The 19,222-nt window shown below is 39.5% G+C and overlaps 1 protein-coding gene across 1 annotated transcript in view; it reads right to left on the reverse strand.

Annotated features, from left to right (window-relative positions):
• The window catches only part of CATSPERE (catsper channel auxiliary subunit epsilon), a 239,501-nt gene extending 220,279 nt beyond the window's left edge, over positions 1–19,222 (reverse strand). Inside the window, exons 1-2 of the mRNA XM_019920606.3 lie at positions 18,799–19,222; positions 13,992–14,040 (exon numbers count right to left, since the gene is read on the reverse strand). Of these exons, the coding sequence (XP_019776165.3) occupies positions 13,992–14,040; positions 18,799–18,983 (234 nt within the window). The 5' untranslated portion in view covers positions 18,984–19,222. The remainder of the gene's footprint in view (positions 1–13,991; positions 14,041–18,798) is intronic.

Here is a 19,222-nt window from a genome sequence, read left to right on the forward strand (position 1 = left end):
TTTTATTATATTGAGATATGTTCCCTCTATACTCACTTTTGTACGGGTTTTTATCATGAATGGATGTTGAATTTTATCAAATGCTTGTTCTGCACTATTGAGATGATCATGCGGTTTTTTTCTTTTCTTTTGTTGATGTGTTATGTCACATTGATTGATTTGTGTATGTTGAACCATACTTGTGACGCTGGGATGAATCCAAGTTGGTTATGGTGTATGATCTTTTTTATGTGTTGTTAGATTCAGTTTGCTAATATTTTGTTGAAAATTTTTGCATTTATATTCGTCAAAGATATTGGCTTGTAATTTTCTTTTTTGGTAGTCTTTGGTTATGGTATCAGGGTGATGATGGCTTCATAGAATGTCTTTGGGAGTCTTCCTTCCTCTTTGATCTTTTGGAAGACTTTGAGAAGGATTGGTGTAAGTTCTTCTTTTTATGTTTGGTAGAATTTGCCTGTGAAGCCATCTGGTCCTGGACTGCTGCTTGTAGGGAGTTTTTTCTATTTCACTTCTAGTGATCTGTTCAAGTTATCCATTTCTTCTTGATCCAGTTTTGGTGGGTTGTATGTTTCTAGAAATTTGTCCATTTCTTCTAGGTTGTCAAACTTGTTGGCATACAATTGTTCATAATAATTTTTTTTGTCTTTCTGTGGTATCCATTTTGATTTCTCCTCTTTCATTTCTTATTTTGTTTCCTTGGGTCTTCTCTCTTCATGGGGAGGCTGGTCAGAGTTTTTTCTATTTTGTTTACCCTTTAAAAGAACAGCTCTTGTTTTTATTGATTTTTTCTATATTTTTAAATCTCTATTTTATTTATTTCCTGTCTGATCTTTATTTTCTCCTTCTTTCTGCTGACTTTAGGTTTTGTTTGTTATTCTTTTTCTAATTCCCTTAGGTGGTGTGTTAGGTTATTTGAGATTTTTCTTGTTTCTTAAAGAAGGCCTGCATTGCTCTGAACTTCCCTCTGAGAACTGCTTTTTCTGCATCCCATAGATTTTGTATGGTGGTGTTTTCACTGTCATTTGCCTCAATGTATTTTTAAATTTCTTCTTTGATTTCACTGTTGACCCACTAGTCTTTTACTAGAAGGTTGTTTAGTCTCCATGTAATTGTTTTTTTCTCATTTCTTTTTCTGAGGTTGATTTCTAGTTTTATGCCATTGTGGTCAGAAAAGATGCTTGAAACAATTTCTATACTTTTAAATTTGTTGAAGTTTGTTTTGTGCCCTAGTATGTGGTCAATCCTAGAGAATGTTCCATGTGCACTTGAAAAGAATGTGTATTTTGCTTTTTTTGGATGTAATGTCCTGAAAATATCAATTAGGTCTAACTGTTGTATTATATCATTTAGGATCTCTGTTGCTTTGATTTTCTGTCTCAAAAGATATGTCCACTGATGTGAGTGGGGTGTTAACATCTCCTACTTTATTGTATTCCTGTCAATTTCTCCCTTTGTCTGTTCGGTAGTGTGTATATGTCAATGCCACTCTCTCACTTCATCACAGCTTACCCTTCCTCCTCCCCATATCCTCAAGTCCATTCTCTAGTAGGTCTGTGTCTTTATTCCCATCTTTCCCCTAGGTTCTTCATGACATTTTTTTTTTCCTTAGATTCCATATATATGTATTAGCATACAGTATTTGTTTTTCTCTTTCTGACTTATTTCACTCTGTATGACAGACTCTAGGTCCATCCACCTCACTACAAATAACTCAATTTTGTTTCTTTTTTGGCCGAGTAATATTCCATTGTATATATGTGCCACATCTTCTTTATCCATTCATCTGTCGATGGACACTAGGGTTGCTTCCACGTCCTGGCTATTGTAACTAGAGCTGCAATGAACATTTTGTTACATGACTCTTTTTCAATTATGGTTTTCTCAGGGTATATGCCCAGTAGTGGGTTTGCTGGGTCGTATGGTAGTTCTATTTTTAGTTTTCTAAGGAACCTCCATACTGCTCTCCATAGTGGCTGTATCAATTTACATTCCCACCAACAGTGCAAGAGGGTTCCCTTTTCTCCACACCCTCTGCAGCATTTACTGTTTGTAGATTTTTTGATGATAGCCATTCTAACTGGTGTGAGATGATATCTCATTGTAGTTTCGATTTCCATTTCTGTAATGATTAATGATGCTGAGCATTCTTTCATATGTGTGTTGGCATTCTGTATATCTTCTCTGGAGAAATGTTTATTTAGGTCTTCTGCCCATTTTTGGATTGGGTTATTTGTCTTTTTGATATTGAGCTGCATGAGCTGCTTGTAAATTTTGGAGATTAATCCTTTGTCAGTTGCTTCATTTGCAAATATTTTCTCCCATTCTGAGGGTTGCCTTTTGGTCTTGTTTATGGTTTCCTTTGCTGTGCAAAAGCTTTGAAGTTTCATTAGGTCCCATTTGTTTATTTTTGTTTCCATTTCTCTAGGAGGTAGGTCAAAAAGGATCTTGCTGTGACTTATGTCAGAGTGTTCTGCCTATGTTTTCCTCTAAGAGTTTGATAGTGTCTGGCTTTACATTCAGGTCTTTAATCCATTTTGAGTTTATTTTTGTGTATGGTGTTAGGGAGTGTTCTAATTTCACTCTTTTACATGTACCTGTCCAGTTTTCCCAGCACAACTTATTGAGGAGGCTGTCTTTTCTCCATTGTATATTCTTGCCTCTTTTATCAAAGATAAGGTGACCATATGTGCGTGGGTTTATCTCTGGGCTTTCTATCCTGTTCCATTGATTGATATTTCTGTTTTTGTGTCAGTACCATATTGTCTGGATTACTGTGGCTTTGTAGTATAGTCTGAAGTCAGGGAGCCTGACTCCTCCAGCTCCGTTTTTTTTTCTCAAGATTGCTTTCGCTATTCTGGGTCTTTTGTGTTTCCATAAAAATTGTGAAACTTTTTTGTTCTAGTTCTGTGAAAAATGCCAGTGATAGTTTGATAGGGATTGCATTGACTCTGTAGATTGCTTTGGGTAGTACAGTCATTATCACAATGTCGATTTTTCCAATCCAAGAACATGGTAAACCTCTCCATCTATTTGTATCATCTTTAATTTCTTTCATCAGTGTCTTATAGTTTTCTGCATACAGGTCTTTTGTCTCCTTAGGTAGATTTATTCCTAGATATTTTATTCTTTTTGTTGCAATGGTAAATGGGAGTGATTTCTTAATTTCACTTTCAGATTTTTCATCATTAGTGTATAGCAATGCTAGCGATTTTTGTGCATTAATTTTGTATCCTGCTACTTTACCGAATTCATTGATTCGCTCTCATAGTTTTCTGGTAGCATCTTTAGGATTCTCTATGTATAGTATCATGTCATCTGCAAACAGTGACAGCTTTACTTCTTCTTTTCCGATTTGGATTCCTTTTTTTTTTTTCTTCTCTGATTGCTGTGACTAAAACTTCGAAAACTATGTTGAATAATAGTGGTGAGAGTGGGCAACCTTGTCTTGTTCCTGATCTTAGTGGGAATGGTTTCAGTTTTTCCCCATTGAGGATGATGTTCGCTGTGGGTTTGTCATATATGGTCTTTATTATGTTGAGGGAAGTTCCCTCTATGCCTACTTTCTGCAGTGTTTTTGTAACAAATGGGTGTTGAATTTTGTCGAAATCTTTCTCTGCATCGATTGAGATGATCATATGGTTTTTCTCCTTCAATTTGTTAATATGGTTTATCACATTGATTGATTTGCGTATATTGAAGAATCCTTGCATTCCTGGGATAAACTCCACTTGATCATGGTGCATGATCTGTTTAATGTGCTGTTGGATTCTGTTTGCTAGTATTTTGTTGAGGATTTTTGCATCTATGTTGATCAATGATATTGGCCTGTAGTTTCCTTTCTTTGTGACATCTTTATCTGGTTTTGGTATCAGGGGGATGGTGGCCTCATAGAATGAGTTTGGGAGGGTTCTTCCCTCTGCTATATTTTGGAACAGCTTGAGAAGGATAGGTGCTAGCTCTTCCCTAAATGTTTGATAGAATTCGCCTGTGAAGCCATCTGGTCCTGGTCTTTTGTTTGTTAGAAGATTTTTAATCACAGTTTCAATTTCAGTGCTCGTGATTGGTCTGTTCATATTTTCTATTTCTTCCTGGTTCAGTTTCGGCAGTTTGTGCATTTCTAAGAATTCTTCCATTTCTTCCAGGTTGTCCATTTCTTTGGCATAGTGTTGGTTGTAGTAATCTCTCATTATCCTTTGTATTTCTGCAGTGTTAGTTGTTACTTCTCCTTTTTCATTTCTAATTCTATTGATTTGAGTCTTCTCCCTTTTTTTCTTGATGAGTCTGGTTAACAGTTTACCAATTTTGTTTAGCTTCTCAAAGAACCAGCTTATAGTTTTATTGATCTTTGTTGTCATTTCCTTCATTTCTTTTTCCTATATTTCTGATCTGATCTTTATGATTTCTTTCCTTCTGCTAACTTTGGGGTTTTTTGTTCTTCTTTCTCTAATTGCTTTAGGTGTAAGGTTAGGTTGTTTATTTGAGATGATTCTTGTTTCTTAAGGTAGGATTGTATTGCTATAAACTTCCCTCTTAGAACTTCTTTTGCTGCATCCCATAGGTTTTGGGACGTCGTGTTTTCATTGCCATTTGTTTCTAGGTATTTTTTGATTTCCTCCTTGATATCTTCAGTGATCTCTTGGTTATTAAGTAGTCTACTGTTTAGCCTCCATGTGCTTGTATTTTTTACAGACTTTTTTTTTTTACTGTAATTGATATCTATTCTCATAGCATTGTGGTCAGAAAAGATACTTGATATGATTTCAATTTTCTTAAATTTACCAAGGCTTGATTTGTGACCCAAGATATGATCTATCCTGGAGAATGTTCCATGAGCACTTGAGAAAAATGTGTATTCTGTTGTTTTTGGATGGAATGTCCTATAAATATTAATTAAGTCCATCTTGTTTAATGTATCATTTAAAGCTTGTGTTTCCTAATTTATTTTCATTTTGGATGATCTATCCATTGGTGAAAGTGGGGTGTTAAAATCTCCTACTATGATTGTGTTACTGTCCATTTCTCCTTTTATGGCTGTTAGTATTTGCCTTATGTATTGAGGTGCTCCTATGTTGGGTACATAAATATTTACAATTGTTATATCTTCTTCTTGGATCGATCCCTTGATCATTATGTAGTGTCCTTCCTTGTGTCTTGTAATAGTCTTTATTTAAAGTCTATTTTGTCTGATATGAGAATTGCTACTTCAGCTTTCTTTTGATTTCCATTGGCATGGAATATCTTTTTCCATCCCCTCACTTTCAGTCTGTATGTGTCCCTAGGTCTGAAGTGGGTCTCTTGTAGACAGCATATATATGGGTCTTGTTTTTGTATCCATTCAGGCAGTCTACATCTTTTGGCTGGAGCATTTAATCCATTTACATTTAAGGTAATTATCAATTTGTATGTTCCTATTCCCATTTTCTTAATTGTTTTGGGTTTGTTATTGTAGGTCTTTTCCTTCTCTTTTGTTCCCTGCCAGAGAATTTCCTTTAGCATTTGTTGTAAAGCTTGTTTGGTGGTGCTGAATTCTCTTAGCTTTTGCTTGTCTGTAAAGTTTTTAATTTCTTCATCAAATCTGAATGAGATCCTTGCTGAGTAGAGTAACCTTGGTTGTAATTTTTCTCCTTCATCACTTTAAATATGTCCTGCCACTCCTTTCTGGCTTGCAGAGTTTCTGCTGAAAGAGCAGCTGTTAACATTATGGGGATTCCCTTGTGTGTTATTTTTCCCTTGCTGCTTTTAATATTTTTTCTTTGTACTTAATTTTTGATAGTTTGATTAATATGTGTCTTGGCATGTTTCTCCTTTGATTTATCCTGTATGGGACTCTCTGTGCTTCCTGGACTTGAATAACTATTTCCTTTCCCATATTAGGGAAGTTTTCAACTATAATCTCTTCAAATATTTTCTCAGTCCCTTTATTTTTCTCTTCTTCTTCTGGGACACCAATAATTTGAATGTTGGTGTATTTAATGTTTTCCTAGAGGTGTCTGAGACTGTCCTCAGTTCTTTTCATTCTTTTTTCTTTATTCTGCTCTGCAGTAGTTATTTCCACTATTTTATCTTCTAGGTCACTCATCCGTTCTTCTGCCTCAGTTATTCTGCTATTGATCCCTTCTAGAGAATTTTAAATTTCATTTATTGTGTTCATCATTGTTTGCTTGCTCTTTAGTTCTTCTAGTTCCTTGTTAAGTCTTTCTTGTATTTTCTCCATTCTATTTCCAAGATTTTGGATCATCTTTACTATCATTATTCTGAATTCTTTTTCAGGTAGCCTGCCTATTTCCTCTTCATTTGTTAGGTCTGGTGGGTTTTTACCTTGTTCCTTCATCTGCTGTGTGTTTCTCTGTCTTCTCATTTTGCTTAACTTACTGTGTTTGGGGTCTCCTTTTCACAGGCTGCAGGTTCGTAGTTCCCTTTGTTTTTGATGTCTGTCCCCAGTGGCTAAGGTTGGTTCAGTGAGTTGTATAGGCTTCCTGGTGAAGGGGACTAGTGCCTGTGTTCTGGTGGATGAGGCTGGATCTTGTCTTTCTGATGGGCAGGTCCACGTCTGGTGGCATGTTTTGGGGTGTCTGTGGCCTTATTATGATTTTAGTCAGCCTCTCTGCTAATGGATGGGGTTGTGTTCCTGTCCTGCTAGTTGTTTTGAATAGGTGTCCAGCACTGTAGCTTGCTGGTCGCTGAGTGAAGCCGGGTCTTGGCGTTGAGATGGAGATCTCTGCGAGATTTTCACCATCTGATATTACATGGAGCTGGGAGATCTCTTGTGTACCAGTGTCCTGACGTTCGCTCTCCCACCTCAGAGGCAAAGCCTTGACCTGGCTGGAGCACCAAGTGCCTTTCATCCACATGGCTCAGAATAAAAGGGAGAAAAATTGAAAGAAGAAAGAAAGAAAGAAAAGAAAGAAAGGAAGGAAGGAAGGAAGGAAGGAAGGAAGGAAGGAAGGAAGAAGATAAAATGAAATAAAATAAAGTAAAATAAAGTTATTAAAATAAAAAATTATTAAGAAAAAAATTTTTTAAAGTAAAAAGAAAAAAAAAAAACGGATAGACAGAACCCTAGGACAAATGGTATAAGCAAAGCTATACAGACGTCACACACAGATGCATACACATACACACTCAGAAAGAGAGAAAAAGGGGGGGAAATATATATATCTTTTGCTCCCAAAGTCCACCTCTTCCACTTGGGATGATTTGTTGTCTATTCAGGTACTCCACAGATGCAGGGTACATCAAGTTGATTGTGGAGATTTAATCCGCTGCTCCTGAGGCTGCTAGGAGAAATTTCCCTTTCTCTTCTTTGTTCGCACAGCTCCCGGGGCTCAGCTTTGGATTTGGCCCCACCTCTGCGTGTAGGTCGCCCAAGGGCATCTGTTCTTCACTCAGACAGGACGGGGTTAAAGTAGCAGTTGATTCGGGGGCTCTGGCTCACTCAGGCCGGGGGGATGGAGGGGTACGGATGCGGGGCAAGCCTGCAGTGGCAGAGGCTGGCATGACGTTACAACAGCCTGAGGCGCGCCATTTGTTCTCCCAGGGAAGTTGTCCGTGGACCACGGGACCCTGGCAGTGGCGGGCTGCACAGGCTCCCAGGAGGGGAGGTGTGGGTAGTGACCTGTGTTTGCACACAGGCTTCTTGGCGGCAGCAGCAGCAGCCTTAGCGTCTCATGCCCGTCTTTGGGGTCCACGATGATAGCCGCGGCTCACGCCCGTCTCTGGAGCTCCTTTAAGTTGCGTTTTCAATCCCCTCTCCTGGCACACCAGGAAACAAAGAGGCAAGAAAAAGTCTCTTGTCTCTTCGGCAGCTCCAGACCTTTTCCCGAACTCCCACCCGGCTAGCTGTGGTGCACTAACCCCCTGCAGGCTGTGTGTTCACGCTGCCAACCCCAGTCCTGTCCCTGGGATCCGACCTCTGAAGCCCGAGCCTCAGCTCCCAGCCCCCGCCCGCCCCGGCGAGTGAGCAGACAAGCCTCTCGGGCTGGTGAGTGCTGGTCGGCACCGATCCTCTGTGTGAGAATCTCTCCACTCTACCCTCCGCACCCCCGTTGCTGCGCTCTCCTCCACGGCTCCGAAGCTTCTCCCCTCTGCCACCTGCAGTCTCCGCCCACGAAGGGGCTTCCTCTTGTGTGCAAACATTTCCTCCTTCACAGCTCCCTCCCGGTGGTGCAGGTCCTGTCCCTATTCTTTTGTCTCTGTTTTTTCTTTTTTCTTTTGCCCTACCCAGGTACGTGGGGAGTTTCTTGCCTTTTGGGAGGTCTGAGGTCTGCCAGCGTTCAGTAGGGTGTTCTATAGGAGTTGTTCCACATGTAGATACATTTCTGATGTATTTGTGGAGAGGAAGATGATCTCCGTGTCTTACTCTTCCACCAGCTTGAAGCTCTCCTCTGCCTGAGAAATTCTTTCTCTCTCCTTCTATTCTAAATGATAATCTTGCTGGGCAGAGTATCCTAGGTTACAGATTTTTCCCTTTTAGGACTTTGAATATGCCTTGCCACTCCCTTCTGGCCCGCAACTTTTCTGTAGAGAAATCAGCTGATAGCCTTATGGGGGTTCCCTTGCAATTAACTCTTTGGTTTTATCTTGCTGGCTTTAGAATCCTCTCTTTAACTTTTGCCATTTTAATTATAATATGTCTTGGTGTAGGTCTGTTTGGGTTCATCTTGTTCAGGACCCTCTGTGCTTCCTGTACCTGGATATCTGTTTCCTTCTTTAGGTTTGGGGAGTTTTCAGCCATAATTTCTTCAAATACATTTTCAATTCCCCTTTCTCTTTCTTCTCCTTCTGGGATCCCCATTACGCATAGATTGGCATGCTTTATATTATCCCATAGGTCTTTTATATTGCTTTCATTTTTTTTTCACTTGGTTTTCTGTCTGCTGTTCTGATTGTGTGATCTCCATTATTTTAATCTTCCATATCACTTATTAGTTCTCTTGCATTATTCACTCTGCTATTCATTGCCTTTAGCTCAGCTTTTGTCTGGCAAATGAGTTCTCTAATTTCTCCTAGTTCCTTTTTATAGTTTCTGTTTTCTTTTTACAATAACCAGCATATCTATCAACAGCCCTTCTTAATTCCTTCAGCATTTTCATTATCTCCTTTTTGAACTCAGTGTCTATTAGACTGAAGAAGGCCGTTTCATAGTGTGTTCTTTCAGGGGAATTCCCTTGATCTTTTAATTAGGAGTGGTTCCTCTGCTTCTTCATTTTACTTATATTTCTCTTGCTCTATGAATTTAGGAGAAACAATATCCACTGTGGTCTTGGAGGGCTATTTTTATGTGGGAGCATCCCTTGTGTAGACTGTATGGGTTTAACACTTTTGGTGCAAGTGTTGTTTTGAGTACGGATGCCTGCTGCCTCTTTCCTTGGTGTGTGCTGGCTGTTATCCCCTTGATAGGAGGTATGACTGGTGTTGTGGTGGACAGAGCCTGCACTGGATGTTGAGCAGGTCCTCCTCTTTGCTCTGTGGTTGTCACTGCCCTGACAGGGGCAAGGTTTGCTCCTTAGTTTTAGGAGTAGAAGCCTCAGATCCATTTCTGAGCTGTGTTTCTGAACTGCAGTGCATGGTATGTGGGATTGGAGTGCTCTCACTGGGAGAGGAGCCACTGAATATTCCTCTGCCAGAGCTGTTCACTGGTGAGTGTGCTCTGTTGTGTCACCTTTCACCCATTGTGCAGGCTCACAAAGTACACAGTTGTTGGCACTGCCGTCAGCCCCATCTCAACCATGCGCATGCCGGCAATCAGCCCTCATGTCTCTCAGGCACTGTTTTCACAAGGCCACCAGCGCGGATCCACTGAAGTCAGGTGCCAGGACTGGACTAGTCACACACCTGGACCTGCTGTGCAAGCTATGGAGGCAGCCCAGATCCTGACCTGGGTCAGCCCCCATGTGCAGGCACCCACAAAGCCCACAGCTGCTAAGGCCAGACCCGTCCCAGCCATGGGAGTACCCATTGTCTGCTCGGATGTCCTACGGGCGCTGAATTTACAAAGCCGATGGTGGAGGTGTAAATCAGCGGCTCACACAGCCATGGGGAGAGATTCCAGCCCTACCTCCTAAGTCACACAGCCCTGGGGCTCAACTATGATTTCAGCCCTGCCTCTGCATGTGGGCAACCCATTGGCCTGCTCCCGGAGCCTGCCAAGGTGGCACCTGGTGCCAGAGCCTGCTGAGGTGTGAGCCCACCAAGGTGGTAGCTGGAGCTTGCGAGCCTGCCCTGGCAGCAGCAAGAGAGTAGGAGTCTACTAGGCAGGTGCCTGCTGAGGTGGTGGATGGAGCATGCACTCCTGGAGCCCATGGAGGTGGAGGCTGGTGCAAGGAGAAAGAGGCTGCTATGGCAACCCCACTCCTCCCTTTGTGCACCACTTAACAATGGAGCTCTGTTTCTACAGGCCCGGGTTTCTTCCGCAAACAACCCTGGTTGTGGCTGAAATACACTCCAGCCCCTTCAGGCTGTCTCCTCCACACAGCCAACACCAGTCCTCTAAAACCTGAGTTTCAGCACTCAGTCCCCACTCGTAACAGTGGATGTGTTCTCAGGCTGGGGCATGCAGGGTGGTGGCACGACCATCTGTGCAGGTCTCCCTCTGTTCTGCCTGCCACAAACCAGTTGATGCATTCTCCTCTGAGTATGTGAAGCACCCTTTCTGTCCTGGTTGATCTCCCCACCAGGGAGGGGGCTTCCCTGGGTGCAGGAACCTTTCCTTTTTCACAGCTCCCTCCCAAGGGTGCCAGTCCTGTCCCACTTCCTCTTTTGTTGTTCCTTTCATCCCACCTGGTTACGTGGAGATCTTTCTTGTCCTTTCAGGTTTTTGAGGTCTTCTGCTAGTGTTCAGTAGGTATTCTGTGAGAACTGTTTCACTGTAGATGTATTTTTGATGCATTTGTGGGAGGAGGTGAGTTCCACATCCTTCTACTCTGCCATCTTTATTCCTCTCCCCAGCCATTATCAGGTAAATTACTTATCTCCATTTCTTTAAGGTTTTTTTTTTTGCCCTGAGGTTTTATCTTATTGTTTGGAACATATTCCTCTGTTATTTCATTTTCCTTGACTCTTTGTTGATTTCTACAGTAGATGAAACTACCATCTCTCCCAGTCTTGAAGGCATGGCCTTGTGTAGGAGATGAGCGTATTGTTCAACCCTGCGCTAGCTCTTGGTTATCTCTCCTTGTGATTGTCCAAGCAGTCTATTTCATTTTTAATAGCTCCTAGTAGTTGAGGATGTGCCAAGACCTGCCAGTGTCCCAAATGGGAGAATCTGTCAGCACCTAGATTCATGCTGATTAGCATCCAGATCCTCAGGCAGCAGCTTTGAAAGTGTGCAAATATATACTGTCCTGTGGGATTGCAAGCATATAAGCCCCACTGGCCACCAGAGGCAGGCAATCTGTGGTGATTCCTAGGCAGCAGTCACAAAAATCAGGGCTCCAGATGAGTGTACAAGCTCCCATCTCAGAAATACCAATGAACTGTAATGAGGCAGAGGGAGAATGCAAAGACAGTATCCAACAGTGTATGTTCCCTAACAGCACCTTCATGTGTGCCAATCCTCATGCTGAAATTTCAGGAAAAGCAAAAAGGTGGGGAGGGACTTTTTAAAATGCTTTCCATCAAGAAGATTCATGGACTACTTAATCCCTGAAGTATTATGCATACTTAATATTTTCTTTCTCTGAATATTACTTTCAAGCAAGCACAATACCACTGTTTTTATCATCTACTCTCTTGACTTTTGTCTAACTTCTGCTCTGATAATCAAACTCTAGCTCCTAATCTGCATTTCTGCAATTTACATAACTTTTTTGTTTTGGGGACCAATTATCAATTAAAACTGAAACATTTCTGTAACCTACATAAAAGTGATAAAGGAACAGTAGAAAAGAAAAAGGGTGATTTTAAAAAAAGACTAATAAAATGGTCAATCATATAATAAAGTTCTTCAAGAAAAAAAGATGAAGTACATAAACAAATAATATTAGAGAAATACAGTAACTACAAATAGAAATTTAAGTGGTATGCAAAGATTATAAAGAAATGGATAGCAACAAATTTTAAGACAAATGCACATTTTAAAAGGAAATATAGTTTTAATAACCTAAGTAGGAAAAGAATTTGAAAAAGAATAGATATATGTATATGTATAACTGAATCACACTTTGCTGTACACCTGAAACTAACACAACATTGTTAATCAACTCTACTCCAATATAAAATAAAAATTAAAAAAAGGAAATACAGTTTACATAGATTCCTTTTGCCTGGTTTTGAATAATGTAAATACAACAATATCTGTAAACAGAATATGAACGTAAACTGATAAAATTACTTTGTAAAATCTTTTGGCACCATCTACTAAAGCTGAACATATGCACATGCCTTATGACTTATCAATTCCACTCCTAGGTATACACCCAGCAGAAATACATACATATGTTAAGCAGAAAATAAGCATAAGAATGTTCATAGCAGCCCTAATCACAGTAGACTAAAAATGGAAAAAACTGATTGTTTATCTAGAGTAGAATGATATATATATTGTTGTATGTTAATTCAATGGAATATACAGAATTGAAACTCCAACTACATGAAACATGTTGCAGAGAGGATCCGTCAAATCTACCAATAGGAAAGAAGAAAGTTCAGAAATCAACACATCCATATATAAAACAAAGATGATACCAGAAAAAATAATAAGGAAACAATAAATTTTAAAATACATGCTGGTTCATTCTATGGAGAAAGTAATGTATGCCTACCTTATATTATACACAAGGTGGACTCCAGATATTACTTATGACCTTTATTTGAAAAGTAAAAATATAAATCATATAAAAGAAAATGTAGGATAAAAATCTGTGCAATGCAGCGTAGGCAAAATTTTTTCTTAAATAAAATTCAAAAAAAGTATAAACTGTAACATCAAATAAGGGATGGGATGGCTCAACAAAAGTCATCTTTTAAAAAAAATAAAGTATCCATGGACAAAGTCAATGGTTAGATGAGTAGATGAGAGGCTAGGAAATGATAACTAAAATATTTAAAATCAACATTTGACTAATACATAGAGTAGAATGTAGACAATGCTCTGTAAATCAACGAGAAAAGGGTAGAACATTAAGTGGAAAATGGGCAAAAATGAAAAGGCAATTCACAGAAGAATCCTGCATAAATATGGCAAACGATGCACAAAATCACTAGTCATCAGAGAATTGAAAATAACAACAGCAGTAAACTATTACTATGTAGTAATGAGATTGGTAAAAAAAAAAAAGGGAAATTCAAGAATACCAAATTCTGGTGAAGATGTTCACGGTGTAAGAATATAAATTGTGATTGCCATTTTGGAAAAAATCTTGCAGAATTTAGTTAAGTTAGGTGTCTGCTTCCCTATGTCCTACGAACCATAGCTGAAAAATTATTGCACAGATTCATAAAAGGCCATGTAGAAGGGCATTCATCACAATGTTTTCTGTGGTGGTAGGAAGCCATTCATCCATCATTAGGGGGAGGAATAGATAAATAATATACACACACACTAGTAATCAGGCGTCATTAAGTGTACTAGACAGTGTTGAATTTAAAAAGTAATGTAAAGAAGGAAGTCTATAGCTTGGGTGACCATACATCCTGGTTTGTCTAGACAGCTCCGATTTATACCTATTGTCCCAGCATAACTGTTAATAGCACTATCTTTAATTCTCAATAGTTTAACAATATACTGCATGGTCATCCTGTCTGTATCATAACACCATTTTGTGAATGTTGAATCACAAAAACACTCAAAAACAACACTACCTATTTTTGCTAAATACATATTTAAAAACATTTATTGGAGGGGGAATTTATATTAGGAAGATATATAGGATGAGGAAATAAAATAAAAATAAAAGAATGACACTGTGCTGTATGACTGAGTATGATTAACTTTGCTTTCTGCTGTGAAGTCAAAAAATTAATAATTATAGTTTAAAAAATTAAATACTTACAGTACTTCTGGTACTAAAAATGTGGTAGTTTGGGCTGTTACTGGAATACCTGCAGAGGAAAATGTCAAATATGAATACTAAAACTAATTTCTCCCCCAAATAAAAGGGATTCTATACTTGGTCAGAGCATGCCTGCGCTGCCATGAGCTTTACATTTCTGCCCAAGCACCTTCTTAGAAAGTATAGTCGGGGCTAAAACTGGGAATATCAGCAACATCTACCCATAACTCAAGGTGCGCTCAAGGTTGCTCAGTATCTGAAGACACTATAGTAAGAAGTAAATACTTTTACATCTTGTTTTTGTTTTAGAATAAAAACTGTTGAAGAATATTGGCTCTAACTCCTTCACCTGTAAACTGAGTTAAAATAAAATGGATAAAGATTGAAAAATCAAAAAAACAGTATTTCTTATTTGAAGCATTGAAGTAAAGAGCAAATTTCTATGAGTCCTTGTTCATTATCATTTCTCGCTATAATTCAGAGTACTTTAATTTCTGTGTATATGATTTATCTACTCTCCAATAAAAATATAATGTCTATGGAATTGAAAGTTTTCTAGTAGTCACATTAAAAAAGTGAGAAAAAACAAGTGATATTGCTTCTAATAATATATTTTATTCAAAAGTATTCTTTTTTTTTGGTACTAAGTCTTTGAAATCTGGTGTATATACTACACTTACGAAACATCTCAATTTTGACTAGCCACATTTCGAGTACTCAAAAGCCAGATAAGGCCAGTGGCTATCATAAAGCATCATCTTGAAATTCCCTTTACCTTCCCTTTGCTTCAGTAATCTATTCCATGTCTACATTACACACTTAATTGCCATTGGAATTGCTCCATCCTTAAAATCTTAAATCAGAGGCAATTTCTGTGTGTATTTGTATGTGGAATTGCTGGGATATCACTATGTAACTCTTTTAATAGATGTCAGTCCCATAATGAAATATATTTTGTTATTTATAATGAAACATTTTATCTATATGCAGATTTCAGATAAAATATAAAACATTTTAATGTATTTTTATATATCCCTATAAATTAAAATGGAATATATTTTCATCAAAGTCTCTTTTCAAGTAAGTATGAACCACCTCCCACTTATGAATCCAAGACCTCTTTCACTATAGTAAGAAAGACAGAAACCTCAGGAAAGAGAAAAATACAAGTGAAAATTTTTGTATTTTAATTTACAAAGTTAACCTGGGCAATTTGTGAATGAAACCTGGTAGCTAAATGATAAAACTACCTTCTCTGACAAGCCCTTTTCCCCACCTTCTCCTTTATCAGCTTCCAACTCCTACTAAGGCTGGGTACAGGATATGGAGGGAACAGTAGCTAAAGGAGTCATATTTAATTTATTAACTTCATCACAGACAACTATAGTAACACCTTCTCGTTCCTGCTTCCTTAATTATGTCAAATATTTACTGTGTTATTGTTGGAAATGGATCTGGAATGATCAAAGGTGTGGGTGTGCAGATGGCCCATGTGCTAGGACAATTTTTTAATGAAAAGGACAGTGTCATCTCACTCTGGGACTCTAAGAATGTACCTCTCCTACTCTCTCTAGTGTATTCCCACTCTACCAGTTCTTCCAAATCAAAGAGAATTCTTGACTTTTACCCCTTCCTTCATCTCCTAAGAGATAAGTCATTCCTGACTTCACTTTTTCTCTCTCTATCCAGCCTAAAAAATATATTCTTTGGGTAGACCATTTTCTCTCAAACCCCTTATTCATCCTAAGGGGTTTGTCTGTCCTGGAATTGGTCCTCAATAGGTCATACTCTTGGGCATCTGACAGAAGCATATGCTAAATCATTCATGTGGGAAAACCATACATTGCAGGAAGCACAGGATTCCCACAGAAAGTCCAACCCCCACTGGATATATTAATCTAACAGAAAAAAAGACTTTGAGACAAAAAGTGTTTTCAGGGACAAAGAAGATCAATCCATTATAAATGTGACCCAATAGAATAGCAGAGCATGAGAAAACATATTCTTTTCAAGTGCATATGGAACATTTATAAAAACTGATCATCTAGTAGGACATAAAGCAAGTCTCAACAAATTTCAAAGAATAGGTATCATGTGGACCCTGCTCTCTGATTATAGTACAATTAATGGAGAAGTTATTAACAAAAACATAATCAAATATTTACATATTTGGAATAAAAACAAACTTCTAAATAATTCGAGGGTTATAGAAGAAATAGTGATTATAGTTAAAAATGTCTAGAAGTGAATGATAATGAAATGATTATATATCATTTCTTATGGGATACAGCAAAGGAGTACTATATGGGGTATTAATACCTTTAAATGCCATATTAGAAAAGAATAAAGACCAAAAACTGTGAGCTAAATGTCTGGCTTAAGATATTTGAGAAAAAATATCAGAATAAGCCTAATGAAAATAAAAGAGAGAAAAATGAAAACAGAAATCAATAAAATAGAAAACAAAGACACAAAGATAAGTAAAACAGACAAGCTTCTGACAAGACATTAAATGATTTGAAGTGGTACTTTAAAATCTACACTAAAACACTTATGTTCAGGGGTTTAACATATGAGTCCAATCACAACGTTCAAGGAACAAGTTATCCTAATCCTATACAAATTCTTCCAAAGAACTGAAAAAGAGATAACACTCTCCAACTCATTTTGTAAAGCTAGTGTAATGCTGATATCAAAACCAACCTAAGACATCATGAAAAAGAAAAATACAGACATAAAAATCCTAAAGAAAATATTTGCAAATTGAATACAATAAAGTATAAAGAGATAATAAACCATGACCAAGTTGCACTTATCCTATGTATGCAAAGACGATTTTATTAGAAAACTCTACAAATGAAACTCACCACACATTTTTTTTTTTTTTTTTGCGGTACGCGGCCTCTCACTGTTGTGGCCTCTCCCGTTGTGGAGCACAGGCTCCGGACGCGTAGGCTCAGCGGCCATGGCTCACGGGCCTAGCCGCTCTGCACCGAGGCACGAACCCATGTCCCCCTGCATCGGCAGGCGGACTCTCAACCACTGCCCCACCAGGGAAGCCCTCAAACTGTCTTAAAAAACTCTTCCCTTAAGTCCATTGGTGAGTTCACGTCTTTTGAGCATTTATTGCCTCCTTGCACCTGCAATAAATGCTGAACTTTCCTTCACCACAACCCAGTGTCAGTAGATTGGATTTACTGCGCATCAGCAAGCAGACTCAAGTTCAGTAACATTGTTAGAAAATTTAGGTAAATACCTCTAAGACCTCGGGGCAGGGAAATATTTCTTAAATAAAACATCTACCCTGGAATTCTCAACTCCCCCACCCCCCAAAGGCTAACAATAAAACACAAATTCATTATATTAAGTTTAAGAAATCTTGTCCTTTAAAAGCACACCTTATTAAGAACTAAAATTCAGGGAATCTGTGACTACCATGACAAAAAAATACCATTTTTGTCTTCCCTAACCTCTAATTGAAATTTAGCATTTCCTTAATTATGAATGTACACCAGGAGTTGGCAAACTACGTTCTTTGGGCCAAATCCCATCTGTTTTTGTAAACGGATTTGTATTTGCACACAGCCACGCCCTTTGTTTACTATTGTTGGTGTATGCTGTCCCCTACAATAACAATGTTGAGTGGCTAAAACATAGACTGCATTGACCGAAAAGCCTAAAATATTTAATATCTGGTCCTTTACACTAAAGTTGATGACCTCTGGTGTACAACATAACAAACGTTATAAACTCCCTAAGTTTCACAGGTGAAGCTGAATAATATCAGGTACCATACTTTATTGACACAGGCATGTGTTGAGAGCTTGAAATATATCATTGTATTCAAGCCTCACAACAACCCCATGAGATGGGTTTAATCATCGTCATTTTATAAAGAAGAAAATGAAGGTTTACAAAGTTCTGTCAGAATGCTACGGTTTTACTTTTTCTCAGTACTTCAATAATCCTTTCCAATGGCTACTCTCACTCTATTTGAACTCTCCATCTGTCCATTGAGATGCCATGGATCCCTTCCTTCTGAAACCTCTATAATAGTTTGATTTATTGTGGGTATCCTTACATCTTAATGTTAGAAGGTAATAATAATTGTTATAGCAAAGCCTCCATTAAACAGAATATTCTCAAAATCTGATTTTTCTAGTTAATCATCTGTATTTTAACCTGTGTTGAAAATCTAAAATATTTTGATACACTTTCCAATCCAGCAGTCACCTAATGTTGACCAAAAAGCAAACTTGCATAGAGGATCTCTCAGAACTTTAAAGTTTTCCTTCCCCAAATCAACCCACTTTATGCGGGAATTACACACCCTTACGTTTGTAGAGTGTATATTTTGTAAAGCACTCTCTCACAAATCATTCAACCACAACTACCTAATATAAACCATCAACTACCCTGTTACCCTAGTGAAGCTGGCCTCCCCTCCCCCCCCCCGCCGCCCCGCCTCCGCTATTTCTGGTGGAGACTTTTCGGTTCTCCTGTGCTTCTCTTCCCTCAGGCAAAAGGGTGCAGTGGGGGCCAGGGGATGGCGACGTGAAGGTACCGCGACCCTACGGCGGGAACTTGAGGAGGCAGCCAAGTCCTTACAGTGTGCCCTCATTTCCCGCCCTCATTCACTGAAAACTCTCGGAAGGGGCGGGGTGAGCCGGGGCTGGTGTTGGGGGAACTGGGAGACCAGGCTGTGGTCTACAAGAGCGCCTGGCCCCGGGACGCTGAGGCGCCGGGGTGGGTCCCCGCCTGCCCGGCCCAAGGGGCGCCCCCTCGCCCGCGACTGGCGTCTCTTTACCTCCACAGAGCCGAGCCGCAACAGCTCAGCCAAGACAGCAGCACCGCCACTCCTGAGGCTGACATGGCTGGCGCCAGTTCGCAACCACCCAACAGCCCAGCGCGCCCGCCAGTCCGCGCGCTCCCGCGGACGCCGGTTTCTGAAGGTGCTCGGTGCCCGCGCCGGGGGCTGGCGGGGCCGCTCATCGCGAGGGGAGGGCGTGTGCGCCCGCGTGCCAGCCATCCCTGGAGAGGCGTGGGTGCGTGCGCATGCGTGCAAGCGCGCGCTGAGGCCGGGACTCCCCAGGCGTCAGAAAGTTAGCTGCCGGCCACGAAAGCGTAAATCGGATTTTAGGCAAAGCAGAGCTATGCTTTTTTGGAATGAAATAGCAAAACCACTTAAACTGACCACTGAGAATCCAAACAGGAGGAAGGTGAAACTTTTA

The sequence above is a fragment of the Tursiops truncatus genome, chromosome 1 (assembly GCF_011762595.2).
Source record: "Tursiops truncatus isolate mTurTru1 chromosome 1, mTurTru1.mat.Y, whole genome shotgun sequence".
NCBI classification, from domain to species: Eukaryota; Metazoa; Chordata; class Mammalia; order Artiodactyla; family Delphinidae; genus Tursiops; species Tursiops truncatus.